The sequence below is a fragment of the Phyllobates terribilis genome, unplaced genomic scaffold, assembly GCF_046119375.1.
Source record: "Phyllobates terribilis strain yellow unplaced genomic scaffold, ASM4611937v1 Scaffold_11__3_contigs__length_659146591, whole genome shotgun sequence".
In the NCBI taxonomy this organism is placed as follows: Eukaryota; Metazoa; Chordata; class Amphibia; order Anura; family Dendrobatidae; genus Phyllobates; species Phyllobates terribilis.
The window spans coordinates 232,839,752-232,860,608 of record NW_027362771.1 but is presented as its reverse complement, the minus strand read 5'-3'; the positions used below and the strand labels follow the sequence as shown (position 1 = coordinate 232,860,608).

The 20,857-nt window shown below is 46.2% G+C and overlaps 1 protein-coding gene across 2 annotated transcripts in view; it reads right to left on the bottom strand.

Annotated features, from left to right (window-relative positions):
- The window catches only part of TUBGCP6 (tubulin gamma complex component 6), a 63,567-nt gene extending 48,178 nt beyond the window's left edge, over positions 1 to 15,389 (bottom strand). For both annotated transcript variants that reach the window (XM_073652105.1, XM_073652106.1), the window contains exons 1-7: positions 15,262 to 15,389; positions 11,781 to 12,593; positions 10,290 to 10,453; positions 9,397 to 9,607; positions 8,988 to 9,161; positions 7,738 to 7,859; positions 4,886 to 4,961 (exon numbers count right to left, since the gene is read on the bottom strand). In XM_073652105.1, coding sequence (XP_073508206.1) covers positions 4,886 to 4,961; positions 7,738 to 7,859; positions 8,988 to 9,161; positions 9,397 to 9,607; positions 10,290 to 10,453; positions 11,781 to 12,527 — 1,494 coding nt within the window. In that variant the 5' untranslated portion in view covers positions 12,528 to 12,593; positions 15,262 to 15,389. The remainder of the gene's footprint in view (positions 1 to 4,885; positions 4,962 to 7,737; positions 7,860 to 8,987; positions 9,162 to 9,396; positions 9,608 to 10,289; positions 10,454 to 11,780; positions 12,594 to 15,261) is intronic.
- Positions 15,390 to 20,857: the final 5,468 nt, after the last annotated feature.

Here is a 20,857-nt window from a genome sequence, read left to right as displayed (position 1 = left end):
GGTTGCTGTTGCTGAGATGGAAGAAATGGCCTCTTCCTAAAGTTTTTTGGAACTTTTGGCTCTGGTAAAGATTTTTTTCTTGCCCGAAGGTTTTTCTAATAGCTCATCCAAGGCCGAACCAAACATATATTCTCCTTTAAACGGGATGGAACAAAGCTTTGATTTTTGACACATTATCTCCGCTCCACATCTTCAGCCATAAAGCCCTTCTCATGGAATTGGATAGTACTGCCGATCTTGCTGCAAATCAAACAGACTCTGCAGAGGCATCCGCTAAGAATTCTGTGGCTTTCTGCAGTAGGGGAAGAGATGCAAGAAGGTCCTCTTTAGGAGTACCTTTCCAGAGATGATCCTCTAATTGCTGTAACCAAAGGAACATGGATCGTGCTACACAAGTCGAGGCGATATTTGTCCTCAGGGAAGCCGCAGATGTTTCCCATGTCTTCCTCAACAGGATGTCCATCTTCCTCTCCATTGTTATCCATTAGTTGGGAGGAATCTTCAAATGGAAGGGTCGTCTTTTTCGCCACCCTCACAACTTGAACATCTACTTTTGGAATCTCTGACCATGCTTTAGTCATACTCTCATCTAGCGGGAATCTCTCTTTCATTTCTCAAGCAATATTTAACCTTTTTCCCAGAAACTCCCATTCATCCATGAGGAGACTACAGATATTGTTGTACACCGGGAACACTAGCTTTTTCTTCGACTTGAAGCCCCCAAACATCTCATCCTGGATTGTACAGGTTTTCTTCTCTTCCTCCTCCTGCATAGTATCCCTCATTTGCAATAACAACTCTTCCATATTTTCTGATGAAAAATTTTGTCCTCCTCACTTCCCTGATCTGCACTCAGGTCACCCTCTTCAAGCTCTTCCATAGAAATATTTTCCTCAGAGTCTGAAGTATCCCTGACTGGATACTTCCTCTTTTTAGCCAGGAGAGGACCCTCAGCCCTTGCTTGCTAGAAGGACTGTGAGAAGGAAGCTAGTGAGGACTGTATTTCCTGCCGGTCCATTCCCCTAACTTCTTCCATAAGGGACGGCTGTTCCCCTTTCACAATATTCTCCGTACATCTCTGGCACAGGGGTTTCCTATGGCCTGAGGTAAGCTTTTTTCTACAAATGGCACATTTGTGTATTGTAGTACTTTCAACCACTTTCGGTGCAGGATCCGTGTCTCCTTAAAATTAGAAGGGAAGATGTTTTTAAACTTTTCAGATCCTGCTCAAGAGAGTGGGGAATAGCCTATCCCAGGAGTACTTACTGGGGCTGGGTTTGCGCCGGGCTCTGCAGTTACAGGCTTTGAGACAACACCTCCCATAGATACAGACATTTTCTGTCCTACCTTATCAGTGTCTTCTCATCTGGGCCTCTTATAAAAGGAACCGAGATCCAGCGCTGACTCCCACCAATCAGGTGGAAGTTTTCCTCCATTTTAGGGAAAACCCGCGGTTTCAAATTTCCCGCTGCGGACCCACACGTTACACTGTGGAACGCAAACCGGAAGTTACGTTGCCGGCCGAATCTGCCATGGAGGTCGGAGGACAATCCACAGGCTGGGGAGCTACAGGAGACCCCCAGCCCACCACCCACTCAGCTTTACCCAAAGGCGCAGGAGAGTGGGGAGGTCCCGCTCCAGAGGGAACGGGAGCTAACAGGGGAGGAAGGCCAGAGGCGCTCGATCCCAGCAGCCCGGCTCAGGTATGTTATTAGGTCACTGCTCTCCGGCCACAGCTACCCTAGGAACCTCTTCATCCCATAGGGACAGGAAAATACTGGGGATAGTATAGGGGAGGGGATATTTAACCTCTTGTGTTTCCTGTCCCTAATTAGGATGGGGAGGCAACCTTCAGGTGGTGCGGTCGAGGAGGGGATTGGAGAAAAGTTAGTTCCTCCTCAGCAGCATACACCCACCAACTGGCATGAAGCTAATCAGTTTAGTGAGAAAGTAGTAGGAGAAGCAACAAAAAACAATTACTAGAACAAGCCCAACATAGGCACAACAAGGGTGGGTGCTGTGTCCCCCAATGAAGGCTCTGAGAAAGAGATTTTACGGTGAGTACCCCAAATCCTATGTTCTCTATCACTTCATTGGGGGGACACAGGAGACCATGGGACTTCCTAAAGCAGTTCCAAGGGTGAGAAAGAAGAACGGTAGAAACGCTCAGAACAGGTCTAAGCCCAGGCGACTGCAGCGAGCAAAACCTTCCTACCTAAGCTCGCATCAGCTGAGGCATAGGTATGCAACTATGCAGAACTTTGAGAAGGTATGCACGGAAGACGATGTAACTGCTTTGCAGAGCTGTGACGCAGAGGCCTGATGACGAATGGCACAGGAAGCCACCACTGAACGTGTGGATTAAGCCTTGACCCCAGTCGGGCCCATCTATCTTGTGCCAGATAAGTTTCTAGGATGGCAGAGTGGAACCAAAGGGGAATTGTGGCCTTGAAGGCCAGAAGACCTCTGCAGTGCCCCTCAGAAATCAAAAACAAAGTCTGAGAGTCTGAACGATGCTGGTCTAGAAAGTAGAGACGTAGAGCTTTGACAAGATCCAAGTTGTGGAGAGACTGCTCCTGAAGGCAAGTTGAAGAAGGAGAGAAAGATGGAAGAACGATGTCCTCGTTAAAGTGGAAGGTAGAAACCACCTTCGGGAAAAAGAGGGAACTGGACACAGCAACCCTTGATCGCCACAAGGACGGCAACCTTCCAGGAAAGCCAGGAGAGAGAAACGTCCTGAATGGGCTCAAAGGGGAAACCCTGAAGATCGTTCAGGATCAGGTTGAGGTCCCAGGGGTCCACAGGAAGGAATGGAGTGAGTAACTCTCTGAAATAAAGTCCTGACTTGGGAGTGGGAAACTAGATTTCTCTGAAACAGGATTGAAAGGGCAGAGACCTGAGCTTTTAGGGTGCTGAATCACAGACCAGACTCGAGACCTGACTGTCTTTGGGAAGGGAAAAGAGGGAAGGAAGAGAGAAGGACATGGGGGCTACCTGGTTGGCTTTGCAACAGCGAAGAAGGCCTTCCAGAAGCAATGGTACAAGCGAGAGGGAGAGGGCGAGGGCTTCCTCGCTTTGATCATGGTTTGCATAACCTGATCAGAGAAGCCTGTGTCTTTCAGGACTGAGGCTTCAACAGCCATGCGTTAAATTGAGAGACTGTAAATTCTGGTGAAAGAGGGATCCCTGGGAAAGGAGGTCTGGATGATCCAGAAGCTTCCACAGGACGTTTGCAATGAGGTTGACCACTTCTGCGTACCAAGCTCTTCTGGGTCAGTCAGGAGCCATGAGGATGATTGGTATTCCCTCTGCCTTGATCTTCTTGATGAGCCTGGGAATCAGCGGCATAGGTGGAAAGAGATACAGAAGGTGGAACTGCAACCAAGGGAGAACAAGTGCACGAGGGGGTTGTGAGACCTGGACACAAAGAGAATAACTTTGTTGTTCATCCTGGATGCCATTAGGTCGTCGTCGGATGTACCACACCTTTGACAGATCTGACTGAAAACAGATGGGTTCATGGACCACTCGCTTGTGGAGAGGCCCTATCAACTTGGGAATTCGGAAGCCCAGTTGTCCACTTTAGGAATGTGAGCTGCCGATATCGTGAGGACCCTCCTTTCGGCCATGCCAGGATTCGAGAGACTTCTGACCTGATGGATCTGCTTCAAGTTCCACCCTGGTGATTGATGTATGCAACAGCTGTGCCATTGTCGAACTGAATTCGCACTGGGTGGCCCACTAGGAGGTCCTGTCAGTGCCGGACAGAGCGAGAGATAGATGGCCCTGAGCTTCAAGATATTGATGGGGAGTGAGGACTCTCGAGCACTCCAGTGGCCCTGGCCCATGAACTAGTGAAATACTGCACCCCAGCCGAGAAGGCTGACGTCCATAATCACGATATGCCAGTGAAGCAGGAGGAAGAACCACCGTGGTGAAAAAGGGGAGACGGATTTAGAGACCCAGGTGGAGGCGAAGGTGGGACAGAGCAATACTCCCACAGCCTCGAAGGCAGACTTGGCCAGCAATTCAATATGTCTGTTGGTAGGGTCTTTGAGGGAGGCGTCATCCGAAAAGATCATATTTGAGGACAGCCGTGAGACGGGAGACTCAGCCCAAGTTTTGAGCAGGTTAGGAGGAAAGGGATACAAGATATCTATACATCATCATCTTTGAAAATGTTTTTACGGGTGCTCTTAACTCCTGCGAGAAAATGTCATCAAACTCCTTATGGTTTGAAAATACCCAGGGAGTGAGTTTTACCTTCTTGAATGATAGTTAGCTCCGTGGTAGGAGAGTCCTGTTCCTTGACGTTGAGGGTCTGATTGATAGCGAGATCCATCATGTCCCGCAACTTGGACGCTTGATCAGAATCAATGTCCAAATCCGACTCGGAGTGGAGGTCGGACCCTGAGATGTATGGGGCCCGAGGGAGGAGAGGGAGGCGGAAGCCATCCTTGAGGGTAGAGGGGGTGAGGGAAACCCAGAGGAGGAGGAATAAGATTGCTTCTTGGATCTTAGGCACGATGTGCCATGATGGAGGAAATAAAAGGGTGATTGATGTCCGCCCCGGGGAACAATCGGGGCCCCAGCGTTAGCTGCTGTGTTAGGCAGACGCTCAATGACCGAGACCAGGGTCTGGGAAACCTTGGTTAGGTTGGCAACAGATTCTGATCACGCTGCCTCACTCAGTGTCTGCTGCCTATTGAAAGTAAGCTAAAACTGATTAGTTTCATGCCAGTTGGTGGGTGTACCCTTGTTGAGGAGAAGTTTTTTTTGTTTTTTTTTTGCCTAGTGGCAGCAGCATAGACCCCATGGTCTCCTGTGTCCCCCAATGAAGCGATAGAGAAAAAACAGTAACTAAAAGAAGAACTTGGTGACTCACTGCAGGAAAGGAAGCGCTGCTCCCCCTAGTGGATCCTGGGCCCACTGATCCTATGCAGCAAAGTTCTGCTAAATACCTGTGAAGATATAAAACACACAATTGGTTGACCATATAACAAATAAAAAGTGTATATAAAATGTCAGAGACCAGAAATGACTGCCTTCATCTCCATTCCAATTCTATGGAAATACATACCCACAGTTGGAGGATTCTGTGTGCATTTTCGGTATTTACACCCATTATTAATACCGGAATTCATATCATTTGACTTTGAATACTATGCGTATACAGTATGCACACTGATTCCCTAGATACACACTGGAGACATGTGTTTAGCTATCATGTCAGACCTTTCTGTGTATATTGATTTTTCTCAAACCGTCATGTTTGTGCCATCTGTATCTTAATCACTGAGTATACAACATCATCATCTCACTTTGATTATACTAATATTTCACATATTTATGTGCAACTTCCACACAGGTTTTGGTCCTTGAGTCGATCAGTCTCATATTTGAGCGAGACTACATATACCATTCGGAAAAAACAAGGAGTATAAACTATTTGTCATGCAATCTCAATACTTATTTGTGCTAAGCATCAGTGTATAACTATGGCAGTTGTTCATCTACTCCTTCAATATGTGCTCAGTGTGCTGTTCACCTCTGTATTAGCATCTCCTTTTACACTTTTTATGTTTTGTATTAGATGTAACCTAATAAAAGCATTATTTTATTGATTATGGCTGTTATACTCCTTGTTCAGTATAAGATTTATATTTTTTGTTAGGAGTGCTGATCACTACATAGTCCGTTTATAGGCTTCTACAGTTTATCGTATTGTTGTAACCTGTCTGGTGCGCATTTTGATCTCTATCGTAAATAAAAAAAAAAATAGAAAATATAAAAGGGGTTCTTTAGGATTAGTCCACTTTGTCTGTCTGATCTAATCCTGGGGATATCAGGGTGCTGAGGTGTACTCCGTCATGTCTTTCTAATCTAATACTGGAGATACCAAAGTTGCTGAGACAAGAAGAAGCCACTCGCACTGCTGTCCAAAGTCTTTCTAATCTAACACTGTAGATACTAGAGTAACACCGCTGTCTTTCTGATTTTCTGATCGAATACTACAGATACCAGAGGTGCTGAAGTAAGAAGAAGCTGCTCACACTGTCCATCCTGTTTTTACTGTCTAATACTGGAGATACCAAGGGTGCTGAGGTGAGAATAGGCCACTCACACTGCTGTCCACCCTGTCTTTCTGGTCTGAGAATAGGCCACTCACACTGCTGTCCACCCTGTCTTTCTGGTCTGAGAATAGGCCACTCACACTGCTGTCCACCCTGTCTTTCTGGTCTAATACTGGAGATACCAAGGGTGCTGAGGTGAGAATAGGCCACTCACACTGCTGTCCACCCTGTCTTTCTGGTCTAATACTGGAGATACCAAGGGTGCTGAGGTGAGAATAGGCCACTCACACTGCTGTCCACCCTGTCTTTCTGGTCTGAGAATAGGCCACTCACACTGCTGTCCACCCTGTCTTTCTGGTCTGAGAATAGGCCACTCACACTGCTGTCCACCCTGTCTTTCTGGTCTAATACTGGAGATACCAAGGGTGCTGAGGTGAGAATAGGCCACTCACACTGCTGTCCACCCTGTCTTTCTGGTCTAATACTGGAGATACCAAGGGTGCTGAGGTGAGAATAGGCCACTCACACTGCTGTCCACCCTGTCTTTCTGGTCTAATACTGGAGATACCAGGGGTGCTGAGGTGAGAATAGGCCACTCACACTGCTGTCCACCGTCTTTCTGGTCTAATACTGGAGATACCAAGGGTGCTGAGGTGAGAATAGGCCACTCACACTGCTGTCCACCCTGTCTTTCTGGTCTAATACTGGAGATACCAAGGGTGCTGAGGTGAGAATAGGCCACCCACACTGCTGTCCACCCTGTCTTTCTGGTCTAATACTGGAGATACCAAGGGTGCTGAGGTGAGAATAGGCCACTCACACTGCTGTCCACCCTGTCTTTCTGGTCTAATACTGGAGATACCAAGGGTGCTGAGGTGAGAATAGGCCACTCACACTGCTGTCCAGCCTGTCTTTCTGATCTAATACCACAGATAAAGTAGGCAAAGTAAGAAGAGCTTGCTTACACTGCTCTACATCCTGTTTTTCTGATCTAATATTGAAGATACCAGGGGTGCTGTGGTAAGAAAAAGCTGCTCAAATTGCTGTCCTCTCTGTGTTACTAATCTAAAACTGGAGATGCCAGGGATGCTAAGTTAAGAAGAAGCTGTTCACTGCTGTCCTCCATGTCTTTCTAAGCGAATACTGGAGATACCAGGGGTGCTGAGGTACAAGGAGGCTGCTCACACTGCTGTCCAAGATATATATATATATATATATATATATATATATATATATATATATATATATATATATATATATTTTTTTTTTTTTTTTTAATACTTCTGATGCCAGGGGTCTGAGGTAAAAAAAAGCGGTCCGCCTTGACTTTCTGAATGCTGAGTGGCTCCTGCGACCTGCAGATAACCTATACCACATGCTCTCAAGCTATCTGCAGGTAACAGCAGCAGAGCTTCCTACTGCATAGGCTCACAAGTACTTACAATGTTAAAATTCTAGGACAGGAGCCTGACAAAATTATAACGTCGGCCATTTCAATCTACAATGATTATTTCCCTATTGTGCTATATTTTTCTTTATTCCTCATAATCCTCTTTAAAAACCATGAAAATGGTTCTCCTAAACCTCTGTGCTACAATAACTCATGTGAATGGAATACTTTGATCAGTCCTTCTGTAGATTTATTAAACAAATCAATAATCACCTTAGCTGGCGTCCAAGTTTTCTGAAAAGGAAGCTGATGGTAAGGAGAGACAGCGTACTTGGGGTTGACAAAACACATGCCCGGTAATACTGCAAATATTTTCTAAGGCCACTTTTAAAAGCCTGTAAAATGAAAGAGACAATATAATCTTAATAGATTCATAAATTAACTTAAAAGATGGTAAAACAAAAAGTATCTCTGAGTGGCTAAGCTTTGCATCACTTGATGATTAAGCTAAAAAAAAGAGCTCCAGCTATAGCTTTTTTTGCTTATATAATGAAGAATATTCTGCTATTAAAGAATAATGTAGAGTCTCTTGTGTATATCTATTTTAGTCTATGTGGCATGTCTGTTATCTGCCATCTTGGTTCCTTCTTCCCCTCTGATATAGTTCCACCTAATTGTGACTACATTTTCCATGATGCCAGAGTTTCATCATATTGTTATTGCCCCCATCTAATAGCAGTCAGTGATAGATCAGGGACATGAAACTACTGTCCCGTGATGTATATAGCAGACTGATTAAATCCTATGTGATGTAAACAGCAATGCCTTAGTGAATCCCATTTAATGTATGCAATGTATACAGCAGTCTCAGTGAAGCCTATGTGATGTACACAGCAGTCTCAGTGAATCCTTTGTGATCAATACACCAGTCTCCGTGAATCCTACATGATGCACACAGGAGAGTCATATTCTACGTGATGTACGAGGCAGTCTCTGTGCTCTCCTATGTGATGAATATTCAGCAGTTACAGTGTATCCTATATGATGTATACAGCAGTTTCAATGAATGCTATAGGATGTATATACCACAGTCTCAGTGAGTGTATCCTATATGATGATAGAGATAGAGAGAGAGATATATATATACATATATATAGCAGTCTCATGTCTCCTATGTGATGTATATACAGTATACTCTGTGTATCCTATGTGATGTATACTGCAGAGGGGGAGGAGGAGAGCTGCCTGGAGGAATATCAGATGCTAATGTCATCCTGTAGTTTACAAGAAGTCAGAGACTGACATCCTGTCTACACATTAGCACATGTACTGGACTAGTGTTAGACTGGAGATACAATGACCCAACTTACTGTAAAAGAGAGGGGAATATGTCCAGATGTAACTGAGGTGGGATGAAATAAAAATTGCTGAAATGCTTCTTTAGTTTTAATAAAACTTTTTCAATAGGACATATGCAGCTCTTAAAAGTCTGGTAGCCAGAAATACCTGAAAGTGACTATTACCTGAAACACAAGGCCTTTATTTTGGAAGGAATCAAGACCCCTTTGCAGAGAGAAATTGCTCAGTCTGGTATAGTAAGTGCCATAGTCTCCCACTTGTGCCAACAGGTTGCCCATGTTTTCAGGGGACGTCCCAGAGATATAGATGCCCTGCTTAACCATGAAGGTCTGAGTAGACTGCAAACAAAAAGAACATATGCTGGAAAACTGCACCAATTTTGGTAAGGGATTGCATGTACCTTAAATCTTGCAGTCTAATACAGCTGAGCTCAGAAAAAGCCTTTTATCATAATCATGGATTTTTCCATTCTATAAGACTAATTGTAGCACGTTTCCTTGCAGACTGAGGACTGGACCTGCCAGAAAGCAGCAGTAGTAACATGCCTACATGCTAATAGAAGCACTGATCTACCTGGTTGAAGGAGAATGTCGCAGACACAACTCCAATGAGAACATTCAGCACATCCTTGACCAGCTCCGATTCCTTAAGCATCACATATACTGGAGATTGCAAAATTGTATTGCTGAGCATTTGTAGATTCCCCTCATAAATTTTATACATCTTGTCAAAAGCTTCTCGGCCTGCTTCCGTGAGGTAGGGGTCTTCTCTCTTACCTGGAGGACTGAAGCATAAATTGCATGTCTGTGCATTATTCTATTGTAATGCCGCATAGAGTTTATTACAACATTTGAAGGGCAAGATAAAGGGAAGATTGGAAGTAAGTATCACTAAAGAAGAACTGTCACCTCTCCTAACGTGATTATTTTAGTGACTCATTGTGTTTGTCATTAGGGAGGATGGCCACTACTATTTTTTAAATAGATGTATTATCCTTATGATAGGCCATCAGAGTCTGATCGATGGTGGTGTGACCATAGAAATGGTGGAGCTGCTGAGTTCAGACAGCATCTGAGAACTTCCGGCCGGCGCTGATAACGGTTAAAGTCTCTCCACCATCGATTAGATTCTGATGGCTAATCATAAGGATAGGCCATCGATAAAAATGTAGTGGCCAATCCCATTAAAATAACAATTCTTGGGCATTTCCATTTATAACGCCCCTTATTCCAACTAGAAAATTGTAAAAACATTAATAACTGGATGTTACAATTCTCCTTGTCAAAAGGGTGGGTCCCATAGTCTGGCACGGCCAGCACTGATTGGACAGTGGCACGATGTGTAGGGACACACCCCTAGGTAGCAAACCGTGAAATCTGATGTAGAAGAGAAAGCTATTGAATTCTGGGTGGCGTTTTAGAAACCTAGATGAGAAACAAAAAGCTCTGAAAACATGAACAGCTTACAATCCTATTCTTTCCCAACAGCGGCGTTTACTTGGACCGTATGTGAGGATGGCCTCCCACAGGTCAATTTCAGGTGTCATACTTGGCTCTGACTGAGAATCAGGAGTCATATTTGATGCAGACTGGAAGCCTTCATCTTCAGACTGATCAATACTCTGCGGGACCTAGAGGCAAGAACATTGGGACATCACAGATAAGGAAAATGCAGCAAAAAAAACACAGATTTCATGTTGTAGAGCAGGGTAGAAAGATGAATGTCTTTGGAAATTAAATCATGCCTACATGGCTCTTTAAGGGGCCTCAATCATAGGAACAATTGTTGCAGTTATTTTTTTTAATCCGAACCCCAGCCGTATCTACGAGGGCCAAAGCTCCTAAACTAATCCCAACTGTAAGTTCAGAGCCCTACTGTGCCCAGACTTCGTGATAGAAACAATTCCCTTAAACTCATCCAAATGGAAGTTCATGCAGAAAATAAATTGTTAATACGGGTCTCTTCATTAGGCCTAAGATGGTAGAAGCGCTTATGGCAGCCAGGCTTGTGCCTTACATGGTAATGCAGAGAAAATCCCCACATATTAAAGGGAATCCGTCAGCAGGCTTTTACTATGTAATCCGAGGACAGCATGATGTAGGGGCAGAGACACTGATTTCAGGGATGTGTCACTTATTAGGCTGTGTGCTGTTTCCATACAATGAAGGTTTTATCACCAGGAGATAATCAATGCTCGGACCATAGACCAGGCTAGCCCTGGTCCGACACGCCCCCTTCTCTGATAAGAAGCTCACTGTCTATAGACAATGTACATACAGAGCCTGGTGTGGGGGTGGGGGCAGCTTTCTCACCTCTGCTAAAAACTCTGATTGTGTCACAATGGCTGTACCCAGTAAACTAAGTGACACAATTGTAATCACCTTCTCTTTCCCTACATCAGGAAGCTTTCACATGAGGTAGCAAAAACCTGCTGACAGATTCCCTTTAGACTGGGTATTCCACAAAAAAAATACTTAGAAGATCTGTTCATAATAAAGTTCTAGAACATAATAAGACACTAGGATGTGTGTGAAAAAATTAGCTTAGCCAGCCCCTTTCTCTATAATTGTTCTAGAGACAGAAGGGGGCTGTTTAGCTGTTAAAATGAACAGTCAACCATTCCCTTCACACACAGGTTTGCTGATGTGCCGACACATGACATTTGCCTCTTGAGCACAGGCTGGAAGCGATAGCTGCTAAACCCAAATCCATAGCTGAAAGCACAAGGTCGTGGCACCTCAGAAAATATATTTTCATACATTGTATATTAGTAGATTTCTTATAATCCTGTTATGAACACATCAAAAAGTAATAAAAGGACAACCTCTTCAGTATCACTATTTTTAGTAATGGAGTTTGGTGTGCTGGCAACATCTCCCTTATTAATTTATCAATCCTGACTTTTTATTTCTAATTATTGACCATGGGAACAGCAGGATGCACACACAAATACATACTTTTATGGCCAATCCTGACAGGTCGGCGCTGTCTGGTACTGGAGGCAGATCCAATTTAATGTCCATATCATTTGTTCGAGTGTGAGCAAGGGCTCCGAACAACGAAACACGAGTTTCTTTCTCAAACTTGTCAGCAGTTGAAAAGTTCTGGGAAAATAGGCCTATGGCGGGAAGACCAGTGCCTGGCGCAGCCTCCATGATCTGAAGGGTATTCTTGATGGAGCTGCTTATGTCACACTCTTGGTAAGCCAAGAATGTCCCAATGTCAGCCTCAAACACACTCACGTCATAATAGTCATAGCCCTGATACTGAGGCTTTGTGTCCACATATTTGTTGTTCCGAAAGAGGTCTCGTTTTGGTGGAAGAACCCGTGGCGGACCAGTTCCTGCGAGGTCCACTAAGAGCTCTAGTACTGCACACAGGTTGGAGAAATGTTCAGGACTAGACTTTTCCACTTGTTCCAGCAGTTCCTCTAGACGTTCTGCCTCTGAAGTCATGCCACCAATGCGCAAATTAAAGGACAGCATTAACATTTTATTCTTCACAGGCAATTTGGAGCTTTTCGACTGCAGCTTAAGAGTCTCTTCTTGGTACAGGTGGATAAAGAGAGCGTCGTAGGCCAACCGCCTAAACCGTTGCTTGGTTTTCTTCTTGCTCTGGCTCCTAATACCGAGACCAGTTTTCCATGGGAATCCTGTCAAGTGCGACTCGCACAGGTCACCAAAGAGCTGAGTGATGCTACTCATTGTGCCGGTGATTGCTCAGGAAATTACTCTAAGCTTCATGGCAATGGACAGTAAGGATAGAGACATCTGAAAGACAAAGCACAACGATGGATATATAAACTATATTATCCCCCCTACTGTAAACCAGAGCAATACTTGAGGTCACCAAGGACTTTGCGACCATATAAAACCACAAAGCCACTACATGCAGTAAGTTAAAGGGTCAGTCCTCTCTGTCCTTAGAAAGGAAAAAACTGCTTAATCACCGCAGGGCCCCATTTAGGATAAAAGCAATGAATACTCGCCTCCCACAGCATAGCCATTCCAGCGATGCTATTCCCAGCAGGTCATGTGACATTGCTGCAGCCAATCAGCGCCTACCAGTTGGCTCCAGCCTTTACTATTTCACCAGAGCAGAAGCCATCTCTGATGGAATACTGATGCGTTAATCAATCAATCAGGTCACTCACTGGGAATAGTGATGAAGTGAGCTGCTGCAAGAAGTATTTATTGGCTTTATTTTAAATCAGGTCCTGAGGTAATTGAGCAGGGGTTATACAGTGGTGGACAATCCCCTTAAAATAGGTCATCAATATCCAATTGGAGGGGGTCTTACCACCTGCACCCCCACCACATGTAGACAGAGTACGGAGGAGAACAATGCCGCTGTCACACTGATGTGGGCTGATCTGCAGTGTCCGACAGAGTCCACTATACCGTGTACAGATCGGTGGTATTCTGCTCCCTACACACCTCTGATCTGATATTAATATCAGATTAATCAGATAGCTGACCTATCCTGAGGTTTAGCTCACCAATAGCAGAGTAGTTAAAAACATTTAAGTTTTAGTTATTTATAGTAAACAGAATTTTATTACATATAATAATGACTTGACTTCCTTATGGTAGAAAAAAAAAAAAAAAAAAAGGCCAATGACCTTACTGCAAAAGGCCTCTCCAATAATCAGAACCAGCTAAGTGTTGGTAAAGTGTAACTGTCATTTCAGAAAACTGCTGACATGTCATAGTAACATGTCAGAACGTTAGATCCGGTGTTACTGGGACAAGGTGAACCGTGAAATAAGGTGCAGACATCGGACGGCCTTTGGGAATGTCATTATCCTAGTATGTGTATATAACGTTAGCATCATTAACCAGTTGTTTTTAGTTGTCAGATAATAATGACCGCTACCCTGAGATCGCTCAGACACCAGGCAGAGTAAGGCCTCATTCACATTTTCCACGTATGAGAAAAACTGACCGATTATTCTGATCAGAGTCATCAGCTTTCCTTGTATGTGAAGAAATGAAAAACTAGTTTCTTCTCCTCCATTCTGACAGTCCGTGAAAATCAAACCTAACTCGGATGTCATCCGAGTGCAGTCAGATTTTTTCAGAAACCCATTGACTTGAATTGTCGTTTTTGATCAGACCCTCGAATCAAAATTGGACACGTTTCTTATTTTTTCCATGGACCGCTTGGTCTGAGGAAAAAGAACAAGTGCTATCCGTGAAAATGCAAGGATCACACCCAGTGACCACAGTGATCGCACAGCACACAACAGGCAGAGTAATAGCGATCACACGCAGCACCCACACAAGAGGCAGAGTAATGGGGATCATACCCAGCGCCCACACAGGGGGCAGAGTAATGGGGATCACACCCAGCGCCCACACAGGGAACAGAGAAATGGCAATCACACCCAGCGCCCACACAGGGGGCAGAGTAATGGCGATCACACCCAGCGGCCCACACAGGGGACAGAGAAATGGCGATCACAGCCAGCGGCCCACACAGGGGACAGAGAAATGGCGATCACAGCCAGCGCCCACACAGGGGACAGAGAAATGGCGATCACAGCCAGCGCCCACACAGGGAACAGAGAAATGGCGATCACAGCCAGCGCCCACACAGGGAACAGAGAAATGGCGATCACAGCCAGCGCAAACACAGGGGGCAGAGTAATGGCGATCACACCCAGTGCCCACACAGGGGGCAGAGTAATGGCGATCACACCCAGCGGCCCACACAGGGGACAGAGAAATGGCAATCACACCCAGCGGCCCACACAGGGGACAGAGAAATGGCGATCACACCCAGCGGCCCACACAGGGGACAGAGAAATGGCGATCACACCCAGCGGCCCACACAGGGGACAGAGAAATGGCGATCACAGCCAGCGCCCCACACAGGGGACAGAGAAATGGCGATCACAGCCAGCGCCCACACAGGGGACAGAGAAATGGCAATCACAGCCAGCGCCCACACAGGGAACAGAGAAATGGCGATCACAGCCAGCGCCCACACAGGGGATCACAGCCAGCGCAAACACAGGGGACAGAGAAATGGCGATCACAGCCAGCGCCCACATAGGGGGCAGAGTAATGGCGATCACACCCAGTGCCCACATAGGGGGCAGAGTAATGGTGATCACACCCAGTGCCCACACAGGGGGCAGAGTAATGGTGATCACACCCAGTGCCCACACAGGGGATCACACCCAGCGCCCACACAGGGGGCAGAGTAATGGCGGTCACACCCAGTGCCCACACAGGGGGCAGGAGCTGCAGCCCTACATTACCGGGTCCTGCACTTCTGCATACTGACAGTGATATCCTGTGACCAGTGACTGACACCATACACCGCAGTTCATGTATGCAGCAGACGATGCCATCATGTAGACTGAGCGGAGTCCTGCTGCAGTATTAGCACCTGTACTTGCCGCAGCACAGTCTCGCTCACTCCCCCTCTCACCTGCACACTGTTCCGGCACCACCGCTTCCACAGCTTGAGCACCCGAGCTCCATGTCGTTCTACTTCCGGTACCTGTCAGGCGAAAACTGCAGGGTACATCCGGGAACAGCAGCTGGTTGCTCAGTAACAGAACAACGCTGCGTCTCCGCCAATAGCGTTGTGTTTATCTGGAATGTTTCGAATCTCACCGGGCGGGAACAGAGATCGCACACAACGTTCCGGCTCACAGCTATACCTGCAGGCATTCACCCGCTACAAGCAGTGACGGTTGTCTCCTGCTCCTCCGCCGATGATGGTGACCGCTGATCATTCAGCTTGATGACTGTAGGATCAGACCACACGATGACCTTTCGGCCAAGTGTTCAATTTCATAGATGAGTGGAGTTATAACCAATGGGCGTACATAGAAATCATGGGGCCCCATAGCAGAAGCTCTAATTTGGCCCCTCCCTACCCCCACAAAAAATAAATAAATATTTGTCTGTGTCACAACTTTCCAGCCTTTACATAGTAATTATCCTCCTGCTGAAGTCCTAGATTCCTCTTTCATTGCCCCATAAAGTATTATGCCAATAAAAGTGGCCCCAAACATAGTATGATACCCCCATGGTGCATTCCTCCACATTAGTCTCCACATGCACAGTATAATGACCCTACTGTACCCCACTTCAACTCCCAAGGCAAAGTATGGTGACCCCAACACGGTATGATCCCCCAACTGTGACTCACACACAGCCCTCCATACAGTATAATGACCCCACACAAACCTTCACACTGTATAATTGCTTTTATACAGTAATAATGGCCCCCCACATAGCCTTCCATATAGCATAAGGCTATGTGCCCACGATGCAGAAATGAAGCAGAAAATTTCTGCAGCATTTCTGCATGTTCTTGGCAGTCAAAAACGCTTGCAGATTTTACATGCGTTTTTGACACGTTTTTACATGCGAATTTGACTTGCATTTTTGGCTGCGTGCACACTATGCGTTTTTCAAGTGTTTTTGCCGCGGAATTTCCGCAGCGAAAACGCTTAAACAACGCTTGGTAGAAGGCCTGCCATGGTCCCCAATGATAATCTGCATGTGCTATGCACATGCTGCGGAAATTTCCCCTGCGGATTATCATTGCGGAAAAATCAGCAGCACGTCCATTAATTTTGCGGACACGCAGCGTAATCGCCGCCATTGATTTGCATTGGACCGCGTGACATCCGCATCACTGCATCTGTACATGCAGATATCACACGGTTCAATGTGCGGATGGTACCCAGGTCTGGAGGAGAGGAGATTCTCCTCCAGACTCGGGTACCATAAAACCAGTAAAAAAAGGAGTTTAAAATAAAGATTATGCTCACCTTCCGATGTCCTCCCGGTGTTTTCTCCCCTCCGTCTGGTCTGCTGTGTGGGTCGCGGTGTTGTGAAGGACCTGCCATGACATCATTGAGTCATGTGACCTGTCACATGACTCAATGACGTCATCGCAGGTCCTTCACACCACCGCGAGCCGCCCAAGACACCGGACGCAGCAGAGAAAACACCGGGAGGACATCGGAAGGTGAGTGTAATCTTTATTTTTTACCATTCTTGTTCTTTTTTTTTTTTAACTAACTTGGTCACACTGCTATAAATCCATGCCGGTTGCATGGATTTATAACGTGTGAACAAGTTGTCAAGCACTTTTCCAAGTGATGCTAAAATCGCTTGGAAAGCGCTTGATAACCCACATGCAGAAATGCATGCAAAAACGCTTGACAAATGCTTCTACCTGGCGGGAAAAACGCATGTAAAAACCACATGCGTTTTTCCTGCCAGGGAGAAGCGGAAAAAATATGCAGCATTTCTGCATCGTGGGCACATAGCCTTTCAAGTGCATTAGGACCTCAAATCCGCATGCAGAAACGCACAAATAATGGACATGCTGCGGATTTTTCCGCAAGGAAAATCCGCTGCAGAAAATTCCGCAGCATGGGCACAGAACATGCAGATTTTCATTGGGGATCATGGGGCACATATTACCAAGCTTTTTTAAAGCGTTTCTGTGCACAAATTCCGCATCAAAAACGCTTGAAAAACGCATAGTGGGCACACAGCCTAATACGCCACCCATAATCCTCCATATAGTATAATGCGCCCCCCCATAATCGTCCATATAGTATAATGCGCCCCCCCATAAACCTCCATATAGTATAATGTGCCCCCCATAAACCTCCATATAGTATAATGTGCCCCCCATAATCCTCCATATAGTATAATACGCCACTCATAATCCTCCATATAGTATAATGCGCCCCCCATAATTCTCCGTATAGTATAATGAACTTCCCATGGTCGTCCATAGAATATAATGCACTCCCCGTAGTCCGCCATACAGTATAATGCACTCCCCATAGTCCTCCATACCGTATAATGCACTCCCCATAATCCTCCGTACAGTATAATGCACTCCCCATCGTCCTCTGTACAGTATAATGCACTCCCCATAGTCCTCCGTACAGTATAATGCACTCCTCATCGTCCTCTGTACAGTATAATGCACTCCCCATAGTCCTCCGTACAGTATATTACTCTCCCCATAGTCCTCCATAGAATATAATGCACTCTCCATAGTCCTCCATACAGTATAATGCACTCCCCATAATCCTCCGTACAGTATAATGCACTCTCCATAATCCGCCATACAGTATAATGCACTCCCCATAGTCCTCCATATAGTATAATGCACCCCATAGTCCTCCGTACAGTATAATGCGCTCCCCATTGTCCTCCATAGAATATAATGCACTCTCCATAGTCCTCCATACAGTATAATGCACTCCCCATAATCCTCCATACAGTATAATGCACTCCCCATAGTCCTCCATAGAATATAATGCACTCCCCATAGTCCTCAATAGAATATAATGCACTCCCCATATTCCTCGATAGAATATAATTCACTCCCCATAATCCTCGATAGAATATAATGCACTCCCCATAGTCCTGCATAGAATATAATGCACTCCCCATAGTCCTCCATAGAATATAATGCACTCCCCATAGTCCTCAATAGAATATAATGCACTCCCCATAGTCCTCAATAGAATATAATGCACTCCCTCCCCATAGTCCTCCATACAGTATATTACACACCCCATAGGGTAAAATGCTGCCCCCATATAGTATAATGCACCACACAGTCCTGCAGTATTATGGGCACCACGTACTCACTGATTTTAAAATACCGTATATTTTAAATAAGCCGACCCGAGTATAAGCCGAGGTACCTAATTTTACCACAAAAAAACTGGGAAAACTTATTGACTCGAGTATAAGCCTAGGGTGGGAAGTGCAGCAGCTACTGATAAATTTCCCCATCCTGGTATGGCACCCTCATCATCAATCTTGGTATGTATGGGACTCCTCATCCCCCAATCCTGGTACGTATGGCACCCTTCATCACCAATCCTGGTATGCATTGCCCCCTCATCTCCAATCTTGGTATGCATGGCCCCCTCATCCCCGAAACTGGTATGCATGCCCCCCCTCATCCCCCAATCCTGGTATGCATGCCCCCCCTCATCCCCCAATCCTGGTATGTATGGCCCCCTCATCCCCCAATCCTGGTATTCATGGCCCCATCATCCCCAATCCTGGTATGCATGACACCCGTCATTCCCCAATCCTGGTATGCATGACACCCATCATTCCCCAATCCTGGTATGCATGACACCCGTCATTCCCCAATCCTGGTATGCATGACACCCGTCATTTCCCAATCCTGGTATGCATGACACCTGTCATTCCCCAATCCTGGTATGCATGGCCCCATCACTGCACACATAAAAAAATAAACATGAATACTCACCTTCCTTCCTCACCTCTGCTCCAGCGCTGCGTCCTTTTCAGCTGCAGCAGCTCATGTCAGCATCTGAGCAGCGCATAGCATCACAGCCATGCGCTCTCAGACGCTGATGTGAGCTGCCGGCATATTCACTCCTCTCCACATCTGGACTATGGGCGTGGAGAAGAGTGAATATGCATTCTCTTTAGTAGCGGGTACTGTCAGCAGGAGCTGTGGCTCAGCGCTCCTCTGTGCCCACTACTAAAGAGAATGGGAGTGGAGAAGGGTGAATATTCATTGCTCTTTATCAGCGGGCACACGTGGTAGCTGCTGCAGCCGGCTACTGCGTGCGCCCCGCTCCTCCGCCGCAAAACACCTCCCCACCCCCACTATCCACTAACGGAATTTTTATATACTCGAGTACTGTATATACCCGAGTATAAGCCGATGGGGGCTTTTTCAGCACAAAAAATGTGCTGAAAAACTTGGCTTATACTCGAGTATATACGGTAAATACAATACTCACCTATCCTCCTCGTTTCCCCGCTGCTTCGGGCGCCCCCCCCCCGACTCATGGGCCCCATAGCAGTTGCGTGGCCTGCCACCATTGGCGGTACGCCACTGCCCATAGCAGAAGTCCTAAGCCCCCCTTCCACCACATACAAAAAATAATAATATTCAGCCGGGTCACAGGACAGCATAACTCACAACTTTGCAGCCCTTACAGAGCAATTTTCCTCCATAAATGCTGTGAGTGGTACCTGGGGAGGACTATTACTCCCCTCATCCGACTGCTACTCCTGCTGATAACAGCGAGAGCGGCGCGGCTGAGGGGAGTAGTAGTCTGTGGTAAAAAAAACAAAACACTATGCTCACCTGTCCGGTGCCCCCTGGTGTCCTCCTGGTCCTCGCGATGTCATCAGCCCGGCGGCCAGCGGTGCACTGCCGGGAGCGTCCTCGATCTTCGCAGTGTACATCGCTGCGCTGCCAGGACCTGCGGTCACGTGAGCTCTCAGCTGAAGATCAGCTGAGAGCTCACGTGACTTCATTTTACGCCAACTGCGCTGCGTGGGAACATTCTCAAGAATGTCCCAACCAGTACTGATGCTGAGGTCACCGGGGCTGATCAGCTGATAAATGTGACCTCACTCCTGCAGCAGCATGTACACTGACTGGAGTGATTTTATACCCCTGTCAGTGTACATTGCTGTCTTCTACAGCAGTGACATCAGTGATTGCTGATGTCACTGCTGTAGAAGTGACCCGAGGTACAATCCAATGGACTATGTCGTGACGGTGGACAGGTGAGGGATATGGTTGTTTTTTATTGTAATTTTTTTTCAGGAGACGAAGGCTTTGGGGGACTGAGCATATAATAAAAAAAATTGTTAAAACCGTGTGTATTTTAATTCATTAAAATACTTTATTCTGGCCGTGTCTTTTATTGAAAAAGCGTCGTAAACTTTACGCGGTTAGTAATGGAGGCGTCTTATACACGCCCCCCATTACTAACCTGCGCTTCACGTCAGCCGCCAATACAAGGCTGACGTGAACCCCAACCCCATTACCCCACTCTCCCCCGCTACAGGGCCGTGGGAAGAGTGGAGGCTAAGCGCCAGATTTGGCGCATCTTATGAATGCGCCATTTCGGGGACTGCTGAGGGGTGATATTTTTAGCCGCGGACGGGGCTAGTATCCATGGCCCCTTCCCTGGCTATTAAAATCAGCCCGCAGCTGTCTGTTTAGCCTTTTCTGGTTAGATTTTATAGGGGGA